Source organism: Asterias rubens, chromosome 5 (assembly GCF_902459465.1).
Source record: "Asterias rubens chromosome 5, eAstRub1.3, whole genome shotgun sequence".
NCBI lineage: Eukaryota > Metazoa > Echinodermata > Asteroidea > Forcipulatida > Asteriidae > Asterias > Asterias rubens.
The window spans coordinates 2,287,842-2,304,429 of record NC_047066.1 but is presented as its reverse complement, the minus strand read 5'-3'; the positions used below and the strand labels follow the sequence as shown (position 1 = coordinate 2,304,429).

At 36.8% G+C, this 16,588-nt stretch overlaps 1 protein-coding gene across 2 annotated transcripts in view; it reads right to left on the bottom strand.

Moving 5' to 3' along the window:
- Nucleotides 1-16,451, bottom strand: part of LOC117290232 (lysine-specific demethylase 2B-like) — a 34,256-nt gene extending 17,805 nt beyond the window's left edge. For both annotated transcript variants that reach the window (XM_033771498.1, XM_033771499.1), the window contains exons 1-8: nt 16,321-16,451; nt 14,055-14,193; nt 10,012-10,090; nt 9,349-9,395; nt 6,498-6,670; nt 5,644-5,750; nt 4,560-4,653; nt 330-483 (exon numbers count right to left, since the gene is read on the bottom strand). In XM_033771498.1, the coding sequence (XP_033627389.1) occupies nt 330-483; nt 4,560-4,653; nt 5,644-5,750; nt 6,498-6,670; nt 9,349-9,395; nt 10,012-10,090; nt 14,055-14,193; nt 16,321-16,353 (826 nt within the window). In that variant the 5' untranslated portion in view covers nt 16,354-16,451. The remainder of the gene's footprint in view (nt 1-329; nt 484-4,559; nt 4,654-5,643; nt 5,751-6,497; nt 6,671-9,348; nt 9,396-10,011; nt 10,091-14,054; nt 14,194-16,320) is intronic.
- Between the last annotated feature and the right edge of the window lie 137 nt (nt 16,452-16,588).

Genomic DNA, 16,588 nt, shown 5'->3' with positions numbered 1-16,588 from the left:
ACTCATTTCTGTGCAGTTAACAGCACAAAGAAATGAAAAACACAAAGAAATGAAAAAGCACAAAATTGGTCCTTAAGCAGCTCTATGAAATTGGGCCCAGTTGTACAGCATGACTTAAACAGGGGCACTTGTGACAGTCGCCAGGGCTCAACATTTTTGGCTCCACAAAATGGCCAGGGCAACATGTCCCTTTGAAAAATGTTTATATATTCAAGTTTGAAAGTCCTAAAGAAATACAGCTTCAAAGGAATTCTCTTTACGAGGAAAATTTTGTTCTAAAATGAAAACAATTATTCACATAAAATAATTGCTTAACAAAATTGACCTACCACTGGGAATCATGAATGTGTATCCAGCTTCCAGAACGATCTTGGTACATTCCTTCACTCTATCGCCGAGGAATATATCAGACTGCTTGCCGGATAAAACCCAATTCTCATAAAGCTCTAAGTTGTCTTCACTCGGGGGAATCAACCAAAACACCTGGAGGTAGGAAATAATTATCAGTTGTTTAAAGGATTCAAGTACTTTTTCAAAATGTCCACAGATTTACAATAAACTTACAAGGTTTAAGGATAATAATGGTAGAAAGCTGCCCTTTAAATGTTACTTACTGAGGTGCTGTACTTTTTGAGAAATGGGTTAAACAAGTCACACACAAAAATTTCGTCTTAAAGAGACACACAGGCCGAATTGGGCTATTTGGGCTACAAAATAGACTAAGAAATGAATTCAGCAGTCTTCCAGGAATGAAGAAGAACAGTCCATAAAAAAATCATCAAATTTGGCCGTTTTTGAGCATTTTAAAACAAAAACTTAGGTCGCGTGATTGTTCTATCCAAAAAAGGGTACAAACAATCACGTGACCTTCCGGGCTAGTTTTACTTCCAGCCGTCAAAAAGTAATTTACCAAACCAAATTTAAATCTTTTTTTTGTACAAAGTTATTAACGAGTAATTGACGAAAAAGATCATGTATTCAAGTTATCGCTACAAAATGTAAATAATGGTGAAAAATCTAACGTAAGATTCGCATTCAAAGAGTCCACAGCGTGGAGCAATCAGAACGTAAGCATCGGGGCATTATACCATACCGCGCATGCCGTGTCTCATGGGGGGCTGGAGGTGTAATCCCAGGCGCTATGAACTCCGGATCTCGCTTGCGGGTCTCGCCGTGAGCTTGGGAGGGGTTGGGAGTACATGTTTGTCATCGTGGGTTTGTCAGTCAGTACACCTCGTGTCAAATCCGTTATTTCTTATGATCGCAACATTCCAATATTATGCTGTTTTGTTTCATGGCTCCTAATTTTATTTTGCTAGGAGTTTTCAGGTAACAATAAAAAAAGATTGATGATGTCCAAACGTAGAAATACCGCATTTTGTTATATTGACAGTGTTATTGTGTGAGTAGATTTAAAAATGTTTTATGAAGAAGAAAAAAGGGATTAAAAAAACCGGAGCCCCCGATCGAAAAAAAGAACAGTTGAATAATAATTTTGTACAAAAGGTTGAAAAAAAAGGTTCAACAAAATTCTCTCAAAGCATAATTTTGTCAAAAAAATATTTTTTAATTCTGTGAATGAAGTGTTATTTTTGAGATTGTTGAGATATTATTTGGTTACGCTCCAAGCTACGCAGCTACTCAGCTACGCTTGCGTTCCTTCAAGTTACGCTATAATATCAAAAGGTACGTTTTCAAGCCGAGTCAAGCTACGCTTACGTTCCATATGCTGCTATGTTTACGTTGCAAGATATCAAGCTACGCTTACATTCCAAGTTTTTGCTTACGTTCCTTCTCAAGTAATGCTGTAATTACAAAAGGTATGCTTTCAATCCTGAGTCAAGTTACGCATACCTTCCATACGCAGCTAGTTTACGTTCCAAGATACCTAGCTACGCTTACGTTCCAAGATATGCTTACGCTCCAAAACATAAGGCTACGAAGCTACACAGCTTCTCAGCTATGCTTACATTACAAGATACTCTTACGTTTCGTCAAGTTACCCTATAATAACAAAAGGTACGCTTTCAATCCTGAGTCAAGTTACGCTTAGGTTCCATACGCAGCTACGTTTACGTTCCAAGATATCCAGCTACGCTTACCTTCCAAGATATGACGTTCCAAGATACGCCTACATTCCAAGTTTTTGCTTACGTTCCTTCTCAAGTTACGCTATATTTACAAAAGGTACGCTTCAATCCTGAGTCAAGTTACGCTTACGCTCCATACGCAGCTACGTTTACATTCCAAGATACCTAGCTACGCTTACGTTTCAAGATATGCTTACGTTATTATAATAATAATAATAATAATAAGACTTGTAATGCGCACATATCCACCCTGCTGGGTGTTCAAGGCGCAGTAAAACCAAAAACAAAACAAAAACAAAACACAACACAAAGAAAAACAGACACAACAAAATTAGTCATTGAAAACCTGTGACATAAGATAAGTTTTGAGAAGAGACCAAAAGATATGGTTACGTTCCAAGCTACGCAGCTACTATACAATCCATATACATTTTTTAGATTTGTTACGCCATAATCAAAAATTACGCTTTCAATCCCGAGTCAAGCTAGGCTTACGTTTCAAGATTTGCAACTACCCTTACGTTTCAAAATACATTCTCACAAGGACGTTTTTGAATCCCTCGCGATTCCCTCCCCCCTCCCATCCCTACCCCACCCCCCGAGATTACAAAATGTTTCACAGTGAATAACAGGGCCCATTTATCCGTCAGTTTCATCTGTTTAGCAAAAAATACTGCTTACAAAATTTCTTTCTATTCAAAAATTTAGTTGGGCACTAGCCACAAGTTCACTTCATTTCAAATTTTAAAATTTGGCTGGTTTCTGCTATGCAATACTATTTTGTGCAAAGCAAATTTCTGTGCCTCTGTAGCCGCCTACAGGCATTGAATGGGTCCTGGCACGTCGGTACTCCTAGAACTATTTCGGTTTCAGCCGGAACAAACTGAAATATTTCTAGGAGTAGCACGTCGGGAGCATGATTGTACGCCACGATCGCATTCCAAACTGCATCATGCCTATGCACTGCAGCAGTAGTATGCCTTGTTTGTGCCAGGAATGCTTTATTTACTTGTCACTGTCCCATCATTTTCTGGGTTAGTTTTTTGTGTTCTTCGTAACGATCTTTGGATGTACGTCGAAGCACGACTACCTCCACCGTCGAAGGATTTGCCTGATCCGTGTATGTTGGTTGTTTATAATTTATGGATAGACTGGATCCTTATGCTGCGTCGTAGTAAAACGTTGCTATAAACAAAGCACCAGTCTACTTATAACATTGTGCGACAATGTCACGAAGATTTGATAGTTGCAACGGCTGGAAACATGTACACGCTGGCCTTTTGCCGCTTTTGGGTTTTTTAATCATTTTTCGCTAATTCCGTGACATTTTGATGATTTTATTTTACAGCAACCATCAATAAAAACATTATTGATGATTCTACAGCCCTAAATTGCGTAAACGGTGAGCCGGTGTGTCCCTTTAATGCGCATAACATTATTTTAGCATGTAAAGCGTATTTTTGTGACATTGTTATACTCATTTCTCAAAAACTACAGCACCTCAGCAAGTAATATTTTAATGGAAGCCTTCTACTGTCACTATCTTCGAACTGTGTAAGTTAAATGTAAATCTAAGGACATTGTGTTTTGTGTTACAAAAAGTATACCAATCCTTTAAAAGGAGCATTACAGAATTGGTACGAAAAAACTTGTCTTAGATCACAGATTTACACAAAACTTACATGGTCTAATGATGATGATAGTAGAAAACATCCTTTGAAATTTTTCTTTCTGAAATGTCATACTTAATGAGAAATAAATAAACCCATTTTCAAATTCATGTCATGCAAAATGTCACAAATGTGTAAATGGTTTTCCACTATTTTCTCGTGACCCAGATGGCTGATCAATCTCGAGCGCGCTTGTGACAATGTAATTATCTTTGAGCAAACTTGACACGCATTTAAAACATACAGGACCCAGGGTGTGATTTGGGACATGCTATATATTGCTTACATCACACACCTTGTTGCTATGGATCGACCAATCAGAATCAAGGATTCAAGTCTACTTGAAGACCAAAAAACATGCACATACATGCAGCTTCTTATAAGTAGGATTTGAAACTTTGTAAGGTGGAATTACAATTTAGTAAGTTTCGCTGTAACACCATGTAATGATAATCGTTAATGGGGGGACTCTTGGGACGCTTGGTGGCAGCAGACTTTTTCAAATTCACATCAAAATTAGGGTTTTTTTCATATAAAAATACAACGCCAAATAAAAAGTCACAGACTAATGGAATTTGGTTAACAATAAAATTCCATCAAAAATATATGTACAAGTTTATATGATAATACTTACCAGGTTAAATCCGTTGTTCTCGGTAATGTGCGCATGCTCAGAACTACTTAAACAATGGAAATTTACCTGTTAAGTCTGCTGCCACATACCTTTCAAAAGTCTCCCATTGAGTTGAGGTGGTTCTGAAAAGAACCGTAACATTTCAAAATAATTAAAAAAAGGTACCTTTTTCCCATGTAGAATATGGTACCAGACTGATGTGCCGCCAAAGTCAACGTGGAAATCTGTATAGCACCCTGCCACACTCATCAAGCAGTACCTAGTGGAATTAGATGGAGAGGGGGTGCAGACAAATAGAACAATGGTAAATGAGTACATTCATCACACGGGGAGACCATGGCCCAATTTCATAGCGCTGCTTAATGGTAAGCAAATTTTCGTGCTTACTGTAGCAGAAAAAATTGCTAAGGTGCAAGTGTATTTCACAGGTTAGCAGAAAAATTAAGCGGCCATATTGCACATTCGCCATAGGTTTGCATTGTGACGTTCATTTTTTCTGTGCAGTAAGCACCGGAAGTTTAGCTTGCCTTTTCGTGTGTTTATGGTTAGCAGCGCTATGAAATGGAAATCGTATAGAAAGCACAAAATTTGCCGCTAAGCAGCTCTATGAAATTGGGCCCAGAACTTGAATTTGGGATTAAATTACATAAGACCGCAGGGCTTGTAGCTCAAAATGTTTTAAATACCAGACCAGATTTTTTTTGCAAAGACTAGAATCTTAATGAGGAAGAGCTTTCTACAAAATTGAACAAGTAAACTTTGTTTTACTTAAACAAACAATATTATGATACCCAAGCCTACATTCGTATGGACTGTAAAGGGGGTAACCCTTGGTTCAGCCCCAGGAGTAGGTGGCAACAACCCCTAGAAGAACAACAAATTGTAGCCCACACCTTGAAGTGGACGTCAGGCCTTGTGTGTCTGGCAAATTGCATAAAAAACTTCTTCTTTTTTTTATCATATATTTGTCTCATTCATCTTCTGAGTATATTTACATACTCAACGGAATTGTATTTTCCCTGGCAGACACTTAAAGGGTCTGGGTACTTTTTGTAGGACACAAAACACAATGTCCACATATTTACATTTAACTTGAACTTTTTGACATTTGAAGATAATGGTAGTAGAAAGCTTCCCTTCAAATATTATTTACAGAGGTGCTGTAGTTTTTGAGAAATGAGTAAAACAAGTCACAACAATTATTTTAGCATGTAAAACGTTTTTGTTTTTTTTAACTAGTTGTCCTTACTTCTGCACTTTGGGGTACTTCATTTCAGCCAGTGTATTGGTGCTGTCACGTTGATCCTTTTTTAAATGTCTCGGCCAAACAATATCCACCCAGTCTATTTGCCTCACCTGAAGTACAAAGAAAAAAATACAATCTTGGTTACTGTCAAAGACCACTACATGTACTGTCACTTGGTGTATCTCAACATAAGCATAAAATAACAAATCTGTGAAATTTTGACTCAATTGATAGTCGAAGTTGCGAGAAAATAATGGAAGAAAAAACATCCTTGTCCCACGAAGTTGTGTGCTTCCAGATTCTTGATTCTGAACGTGTCCAGTGCCTTTAAGATATTACACAGTGATGTATTGTTATTCAACATGTTCAATTCAAAACACAAGACCATCGAACTTGTCTGGTTCTGAGTTCACAAGCCGGAGAACTGGCCTTGGTCCAGCGACCCAGTGTAAACATTGAGCCATGAGACTACATTTAGAGTGTCGAGGCCGAGCCGATAAGAGCACCGACCTCAAGCTCTAGTGCTTCTGTTCAGCAGAGTTTGGGTTTGAATCCCGGTCGTGACACTTGTGTCCCTGAGCAAGACACTTAACTATAATTGCTTGTCTCCACCCAGGGGTAAATGGGTACCTGTGAGGGCAGAGATGGTTGTTGTGATTGGTTTAGCCATGGAGGTAGTAGCCGAGTAGCGCATATTAATGTTGCACAGGTTGCATACTCCCACCAGGCAGCTGAGATGGTTTAAGGAATGAATTAAGACCCAGTGACCAGGGGTAATAATGTGGAGCGCTTTGGGACGCCCTCCGGGTGTGAAAAGCGCTATATAAAAACTGGTTATTATTATTATGAATACTCACAATACTTGGGGCTTGTACAAAGTCCTCCAGCTTGGTCTTACTGAACTCCAGACTGATGACGTTGTAGAGATTCTCTCTCTCTTTGTTTTCATAGTACTTGGCAAACTGTGCCATGCTCATCTCAACTCCTTTCTGTGTGTTTACGTCCATCACATCCACTTGTCTTCGACTCCCTGGAGATTAGACACAACCATAGATAAAGACAGGAAAGAAATCTTCTTTTTTAAAGGCAGTTGAAACTTTTGGTAATAAACGAAAATAATTCTTAGCATAAAAACTTACTTGGTAACAAGCGATGGACAGCTGTTGATAGTATAAAACATTGTGAGAAACTGCTCCCTCTAAAGTAACGTAGTTTTCGAGAAAGAAGTAACTTTTCACGAATTTGATTTCAAGACCACAGAATTAGATGTTGAGGTCCCGAAATCAAGCATCTGTGAATCACACAACTTTGTGCGACAAGTAAGCTTGGGCGATATCACGATATTATCGAATATCGCGATATTAATTTGGACACAATTTCGATATCGGATGGATTTGGTTTTAATCGAAATATCGATATATCGCGATATATCGCAATAATTGCGATAATCGCGATATATCGCAATATCAAATCATTAAATATCGTGATGTATTTGCTAGCTGAGACATCTTGCACCCCATAGGTTTGGAGTAAAAGCAGAAGAATAGGTCATTAGAACACCTCTCTTAAGCTATGACTGTCTCTTCTACAACTTTCACTTGGAGTTTGAAGACTGATGATGTCAAATTTCATTAATCGCGATTATATCGAATATCGCAATATATTGTCGGCGATATATCGTGAATAAAATAAATCGATATCGCCCAAGCTTAGCGACAAGTGAGTTTTTTCCTTCCATTATTCTCTTGCAACTTCGATATTGAGCTCAAATTTACACAGGTTTGTTATTTTGTGCATATGTTGATATACACTAAGTGAACAGACTGGTCTTTGACAAATACCAATAGGGTCCAGTGTCTTTAAAAATAATAATTAAGAGAGGTTTGCGGTAACATCATGAGAATCTCTATCTCTCTTTTGAGTATTGTTAGTTCTGAAAATAAAACGGTGGTTACAGACTGTTTACTGTCTAACCACTGGTTACATGGTATTAACACAAACCTCTCTTAGTTATACTTCCACCATGCTTTAAGGTCACAAACCTCTCTTAGTTATACTGAGAACATGCTTTAAGGTCACAAACCTCTCTTAGTTATACTGAGAACATGCTTTAAGGTCACAAACCTCTCTTAGTTATACTTCCACCATGCTTTAAGGTCACAAACCTCTCTTAGTTATACTGAGAACATGCTTTAAGGTCACAAACCTCTCTTAGTTATACTGACAACATGCTTTAAGGTCACAAACCTCTCTTAGTTATACTTCCACCATGCTTTAAGGTCACAAACCTCTCTTAGTTATACTGAGAACATGCTTTAAGGTCACAAACCTCTCTTAGTTATACTGACAACATGCTTTAAGGTCACAAACCTCTCTTAGTTATACTGAGAACATGCTTTAAGGTCACAAACCTCTCTTAGTTATACTGAGAACATGCTTTAAGGTCACAAACCTCTCTTAGTTATACTGAGAACATGCTTTAAGGTCACAAACCTCTCTTAGTTATACTGAGAACATGCTTTAAGGTCACAAACCTCTCTTAGTTATACTTCCACCATGCTTTAAGGTCACAAACCTCTCTTAGTTATACTGAGAACATGCTTTAAGGTCACAAACCTCTCTTAGTTATACTGACAACATGCTTTAAGGTCACAAACCTCTCTTAGTTATACTGACAACATGCTTTAAGGTCACAAACCTCTCTTAGTTATACTGACAACATGCTTTAAGGTCACAAACCTCTCTTAGTTATACTGAGAACATGCTTTAAGGTCACAAACCTCTCTTAGTTATACTGACAACATGCTTTAAGGTAACAAACCTCTCTTAGTTATACTGAGAACATGCTTTAAGGTCACAAACCTCTCTTAGTTATACTGACAACATGCTTTAAGGTTACAAACCCCTCTTAGTTATACTGATTACATGCTTTAAGGTCACAAACCTCTCTTAGTTATACTGAGAACATGCTTTAAGGTCACAAACCTCTCTTAGTTATACTGAGAACATGCTTTAAGGTCACAAACCTCTCTTAGTTATACTGACAACATGCTTTAAGGTCACTGAACACCTTTGGTCATTGTCAAAGACCGCCTTCACACAATTGGTGTATCTCAACAATATGCATAAAATAACAAACCTGTGAAAATTTGAACTCAATTGCGAGCGAATAATGGAAGAAAAAAACACCCTTTTCACACAAGTTATGTGTGTTCAGAAGGCTTGAATTTGTGAACTCAGCCAAGGTTTCAAATTCAATTAAAACATTTTAGTGAGAAAAGACTTCTTTCTCGAGATTTCTTTCTCAAAAACTACTTACTTCAGAGGGAGCCGTTTCTCACAATGTTTTATACTATCAACCTCTCTCCATTGCTCATTACCAAGTAAGTTTTTATGCTAACACTTATTTTGAGTAATTTAACAAAGTGTCCAGTGCCTTTAAATCCTACTTTATAGTAAGAATAACTAGACATGTGTTTATTGCATAATAAATAGTGGAGTATCTGTTGCGTAACAAACACTGGAGGTTTTGGTTGATGGGAAGAAAAAGAAAAAGTAAACGTCAATTCAAAATGGCAATTTTGGTCCAAAACTCTGAAAAAACTCTTTCAACATGCTGTTTGGATCTTAAGAAAGTAAATCACTGGTCAACATGGGACCAAGACAGAAATAATTGTTTTCAAGTCGGAAGGGAGTGGTTGGACTTACCCACATGTTGTTTAACATCATTCACAGTGAAGTCCTTGCCTGGTATCCTGTTAGGAGAAATGGACACATGGTATTCATAAACAAACAATCCAACGACAGACCGATTTTTCTATTTTTCTTTTTCATTCACAAGATTCTAGGTACAAATGTAGCCCAACCAATAATGCAGCCTAGTCTGGTGCCCTGTGTGCATCATGCCTGTATTAGGCCAAAATTGTTTGGGGTTGAACAAAGACAAATTTTCTAGAGAAATAATAAGTTGCATCCCCTTAAGGTGATCCTTTGGCTGCCGCTCTTCCAGTTTGTTGGTTCAAATCCAGCTTTAGAAAATTTGAATTTGTTCGACCCCAAATCATTTAAAATTTACCCAGTTAGTTTCCCTTGTCGCTTACCATTTAAAAACCCAATCACACGCAACAGCTGATTTTGGTTGTTACAAGCAAAGAAAGAAACGTTAACGTGTTTGGATGCTGAACATTGTGCATGGTTTTTACAATTTTTATTCCAATTCACACAATGTGTTTTGAAAAGTTTTCACAAGTTTGTAATTTTCACATTACATGAGCATTGTCCGCCACAGTTTTGTCAACTCAACAATCATGTAAAACACCTTCAACAGACTTCGGCAGTAAGATTGTGTTTACAAACTCTTTCTTTACTCACTTGATTCCTAAATCTTCAGTGCTCTTAAAGAGCATGGGCGTATCAAAGCCGCCTTCTTGTAAGAACTTCATAGTAAACTCTGTATAACAAAAAGTCATCAAATTAAAGCATTAGTGCATTAGTATCAAGCCTGATACTTCATTCTTGTAAGAAAACAACTCAAAAAGCCAGACGGTAGGAACATTCTAATTTGATTGGATTAAGTATTCCAGCTTGTGCTCAAGGACGATAACATTGGACCATTCCCCTTAACGTTCAAAATACATTATGTACATGGCTGACTTTTGTGACAGAGATAAAGGGCAGGGCGGTTTCTCCTTCAGAGAGGGCAACTTGATGAGTCAAAAATAAAGTTTTACAGGACCATTTTAAGGGGCACCAAGGCATGCAATGACTGGGGGATGGAGGCAATACATTTGGTTCAACCTTTTCCCCAAGTATGCACTGCAAAAAATAGCCTCTCCTGGGCAAACTGTAGAGGGCGCGTCGTACGGCAAATCACCCGGATTGAAACCAGTGCTTTGATTTTTGCTTTGATAGTTTGCAGGGCTTGAACTTTGGGGAAAACCCCACAAAACTGTAGAACTTTTAGCTCAGAATCTTTACTGGACCGGGATTTTAATTACAAGACCAGAATCAAAATGAGAAGAGACTAGAATCAAAATGAGAAGAGACTAGAATCAAAATGAGAAGAGACTAGAATCAAAATGAGAAGAGACTAGAATCAAAATGAGAAGAGACTAGAATCAAAATGAGAAGAGACTAGAATCAAAATGAGAAGAGACTAGAATCAAAATGAGAAGAGACTAGAATCAAAATGAGAAGAGACTAGAATCAAAATGAGAAGAGACTAGAATCAAAATGAGAAGAGGCTAGAATCAAAATGAGAAGAGACTAGAATCAAAATGAGAAGAGACTAGAATCAAAATGAGGAGAGACTAGAATCAAAATGAGAGGAGACTAGAATCAAAATGAGAAGAGACTAGAATCAAAATGAGAAGAGACTCGAATCAAAATGAGAAGAGACTAGAATCAAAATGAGAAGAGACTAGAATCAAAATGAGAAGAGACTAGAATCAAAATGAGAAGAGACTAGAATCAAAATGAAAAGAGACTAGAATCAAAATGAGAAGAGAATAGAATCAAAATGAGAAGAGACTAGAATCAAAATGAGAAGAGACTAGAATCAAAATGAGAAGAGACTAGAATCAAAATGAGAAGAGACTAGAATCAAAATGAGAAGAGACTAGAATCAAAATGAGAAGAGACTAGAATCAAAATGAGAAGAGACTAGAATCAAAATGAGAAGAGACTAGAATCAAAATGAGAAGAGACTAGAATCAAAATGAGAAGAGACTAGAATCAAAATGAGAAGAGACTAGAATCAAAATGAGAAGAGACTCGAATCAAAATGAGAAGAGACTCGAATCAAAATGAGAAGAGACTCGAATCAAAATGAGAAGAGACTCGAATCAAAATGAGAAGAGACTAGAATCAAAATGAGAAGAGACTAGAATCAAAATGAGAAGAGACTAGAATCAAAATGAGAAGAGACTAGAATCAAAATGAGAAGAGACTAGAATCAAAATGAGAAGAGACTAGAATCAAAATGAGAAGAGACTAGAATCAAAATGAGAAGAGACTAGAATCAAAATGAGAAGAGACTAGAATCAAAATGAGAAGAGACTAGAATCAAAATGAGAAGAGACTAGAATCAAAATGAGAAGAGACTAGAATCAAAATGAGAAGAGACTAGAATCAAAATGAGAAGAGACTAGAATCAAAATGAGAAGAGACTAGAATCAAAATGAGAAGAGACTAGAATCAAAATGAGAAGAGACTAGAATCAAATGAGAAGAGACTAGAATCAAAATGAGAAGAGACTAGAATCAAAATGAGAAGAGACTAGAATCAAAATGAGAAGAGACTAGAATCAAAATGAGAAGAGACTAGAATCAAAATGAGAAGAGACTAGAATCAAAATGAGAAGAGACTAGAATCAAAATGAGGAGAGACTAGAATCAAAATGAGAGAGACTAGAATCAAAATGAGAAGGAGACTAGAATCAAAATGAGAAGAGACTAGAATCAAAATGAGTAAGAGACTAGAATCAAAATGAGAAGAGACTAGAATCAAATGAGAAGAGACTAGAATCAAAATGAGAAGAGACTAGAATCAAAATGAGAAGAGACTAGAATCAAAATGAGAAGAGACTAGAATCAAAATGAGAAGAGACTAGAATCAAAATGAGAAGAGACTAGAATCAAAATGAGAAGAGACTAGAATCAAAATGAGAAGAGACTAGAATCAAAATGAGAAGAGACTAGAATCAAAATGAGAAGAGACTAGAATCAAAATGAGAAGAGACTAGAATCAAAATGAGAAGAGACTAGAATCAAAATGAGAAGAGACTAGAATCAAAATGAGAAGAGACTAGAATCAAAATGAGAAGAGACTAGAATCAAAATGAGAAGAGACTAGAATCAAAATGAGAAGAGACTAGAATCAAAATGAGAAGAGACTAGAATCAAAATGAGAAGAGACTAGAATCAAAATGAGAAGAGGACTAGAATCAAATGAGAAGAGACTAGAATCAAAATGAGAAGAGACTAGAATCAAAATGAGAAGAGACTAGAATCAAAATGAGAGAGACTAGAATCAAAATGAGAAGAGACTAGAATCAAAATGAGAAGAGACTAGAATCAAAATGAGTAAAGACTAGAATCAAAATGAGAAGAGACTAGAATCAAAATGAGAAGAGACTAGAATCAAAATGAGAAGAGACTAGAATCAAAATGAGAAGAGACTAGAATCAAAATGAGAAGAGAATAGAATCAAAATGAGAAGAGACTAGAATCAAAATGAGAAGAGACTAGAATCAAAATGAGAAGAGACTAGAATCAAAATGAGAAGAGACTAGAATCAAAATGAGAAGAGACTAGAATCAAAATGAGAAGAGACTAGAATCAAAATGAGAAGAGACTAGAATCAAAATGAGAAGAGACTAGAATCAAAATGAGAAGAGACTAGAATCAAAATGAGAAGAGACTAGAATCAAAATGAGAAGAGACTAGAATCAAAATGAGAAGAGACTCAAATCAAAATGAGAAGAGACTCAAATCAAAATGAGAAGAGACTCAAATCAAAATGAGAAGAGACTCGAAATCAAAATGAGAAGAGACTCGAATCAAAATGAGAAGAGACTAGAATCAAAATGAGAAGAGACTAGAATCAAAATGAGAAGAGACTAGAATCAAAATGAGAAGAGACTAGAATCAAAATGAGAAGAGACTAGAATCAAAATGAGAAGAGACTAGAATCAAAATGAGAAGAAACTAGAATCAAAATGAGAAGAGACTAGAATCAAAATGAGAAGAGACTAGAATCAAAATGAGAAGAGACTAGAATCAAAATGAGAAGAGACTAGAATCAAAATGAGAAGAGACTCAAATCAAAATGAGAAGAGACTCGAATCAAAATGAGAAGAGACTAGAATCAAAATGAGAAGAGACTAGAATCAAAATGAGAAGAGACTCGAATCAAAATGAGAAGAGACTAGAATCAAAATGAGAAGAGACTAGAATCAAAATGAGAAGAGACTAGAATCAAAATGAGAAGAGACTAGAATCAAAATGAGAAGATACTTGAATCAAAATGAGAAGAGACTAGAATCAAAATGAGAAGAGACTAGAATGAAACCGAGAGCACAGGTTCAAACAAACAATGAGAGTAGATTTATCTCTTCTTCTGTTTTATTGGTGATACTCGGCAAGACTTAAAGATATTTGTAAGACTCAAGCTCAACATTTGGACTAAAGCTCAACAGTTGAACATCATTCTTTTTAGACAAAGATGTTGAATTAAAAGAAAGAAAACAAGACCACCGGATTTTTTTCGTATTGAGTTTACTGGCCCAACACTGAAATCACTGGCCAGTGGTCCAGTGTCAAATTCGAGCAATGGTTTGGGATAATTCTTGGTCTTACAATTGCATGTACTTGGTGCATGTGTCCAGCTTGTTTTTTAGTCCTCACATACTTCACCTTGTCCTTGCATTATTTTCACCCATTTGTTGGTGAATCTTTCGCTGGTGAGTTTTTCCTCAAGGTTCCAAGTTCGTTTTCCTTCAATTTCATCGTCTTGGTGCTCCCCTTCATTATAGTGGCGTCTTGCTTTGGCACGCTGTAGACAGATTGTTACAAATGAGAAAATAGAATTGGCTGTTGCAAACAACTGTTGTGGAGCTCTTTTCTGTAGCTCAGGAAACCCACTACGACCTCATTGTTATGTCCCCATATAAAACACCCTGTGCCCATTGAACTGGCGCAGATGACTCCAGGGCGTTCGTCATACCACTTATGTATTTATTTCCTATGTTCATTGATTAATTGAGGTAAGAAACCTTTCGATTAAAATGAGTTGAAACTATAATTCAGTTTCCCAACATGAGTTTTATTTCAGTCTTCCATTAGTTTAGTTTCCTTTTAAAGCCATTGGACACTTTCGGAACGGAAAAAAAAGAAAAAAAGTTCACAGATTTACAAATAACTTGCAGGGTTTACAGAAGGTAATGGTGAAGTACTTCTCTTGAAATATTATTCCATGAAATGCTATAATACAAAACCTATACAAAACTCATATTTTCATTGAAAGCTTATACCTTCATGGTCATGTGCATACCTGGGCTACATTTCCCCCTATTACAGGCTGTATTATATAGGCTGTATTTAGCAAGTTGATTGATCATCAAGAGAAAAGTTGTTTACATATTATATATAAGTGGGAGACCTGGAGATTTTGGTATAAAGGTACATGCGATTATTTTTAAAAACATTTTGGACAATTGTTTTGACAAAGACCTTTAAACTAAACAAACAAAAATCTGATAGAAAAGTACAAAATACATTAAAATATAATATCTCCGCAACTTTAGATAAATGATTGATTTTACTACCATTAGATTACGTTTGAGATAAGCTTTCCAATGGTACCAAACTTCTTTTTTTTTCGTAAAAAAATTGGAAAACCCGTCGACCTCCCTAATGTTATGAGAGCATTGCTTGGTGCTTGCTAAGTACTTAGACAAAAAAACCGGCTACTTGTACTTGTACTTTTTCACCTGCTACTTCAAAAACTGTGGACAACCCTGCTACTAGTGAGCAGACTTAGCCGAGACCAAAGAGAAATTGGCTGAATATACTTAAGACTATTATTCCCTTGTTGTAGGCACGTTTATTTATATCCCTTTTTAACCTCGCTTTTTGTTGTGGGAGCTTTGCCTTTGGCTTTGCTGTGTGCAGGCTGTGAGCGTGCCAGTTCTTGTGTTCTATTTTTTCTACTGTTCTTCTTACTTGGGAAGACCGTATCAAAAAAACACAATCATTTATATTTAAAAGAACAGTCATCTGCACACTACACAAAAAGAAAACACACTACACTGATTAGTCTGAAACTGACACAAATAACTTTAAGTGACAGTGACACTGACACTGTCATGTTCCACTGTCGTAATACTACAAATCAAACGGCTCAATAACAACACAATAATGAATCTCCCCTAATTTCGCGGGTCCTACTACTTGCCGTCAACTCGCCGTCAACTCACTTGCGCCGTCAACTCGCCGTCAACTCCTCCAATATACATTTAAAATCCACAAAAGAAGCATAGAACTGTAAAGTATCAGGTCAAAGAGAACTCGCGTAAGTTTTAGGTCATATTTCGAGATAAAAATTGATTTTTTTTCTCGTGAAAAAAAATTCTCGAAGCCAAAAAACTGTCGGTCGCCATCTTGCTTTTTCACAATGATTAGTCTTGGCCCAAGATGTCAATGATTGGTACTTTTTTTTTATCAACACAAAGTCGTTTTTGTGAATGAATTTGTACCGAAAACCATGAGAAATATGTAGTTTAGCCCAGACTTAACACTTCCGTGCCCCCTTTTTATAGATTTTTCATGTAAATTTAATGGGACATTTAATGAGTTGACGGCACGAAAATGAGTTGACGGCGAGTTGACGGCAAGTCGGCGAGTTGACGGCAAGTAGTAGGACCGAATTTCGCTTGTTCACATCATGCGCAACATTATCAATTTGTATTGCAGTAAGAACGACCACATTCCCTGAATTATGAGATTGCGTAACGCATTTAGCAGCATTGCTGCCGGCTGAAAATCTTAACATTGCGCTGCACAATCTCATCGTTAGTCACCTTCAACTGTTTTTGTGTACCATTCAAAACATAAACTAGGTAAAGTTGCGCTGCACGCATAAAATCAATAACAAGAAATATTTAAAAAGTATCAAACATACCAAGCTCCTCCCTGTATCTTTTGAAGAAGCCATTTTTTTAGTTCATCTCAAACAAAATGAGGGGAAAATTGCGAGTTTGCGAACAAAACAACTAAGCTTTTACGCACGAAGAGTCAGTCACGTACACACACCGTCCGCTTACAATTGGCAATAGTCTGATCACCTAGGTTAGTGTGTTTTAACCTGGAACTTGCGACAAGAATCGAGACGGAGATCAGACCAATAACCCTTGACCTTTGCAGCATCGTTCTCAAACTAATAATATTTC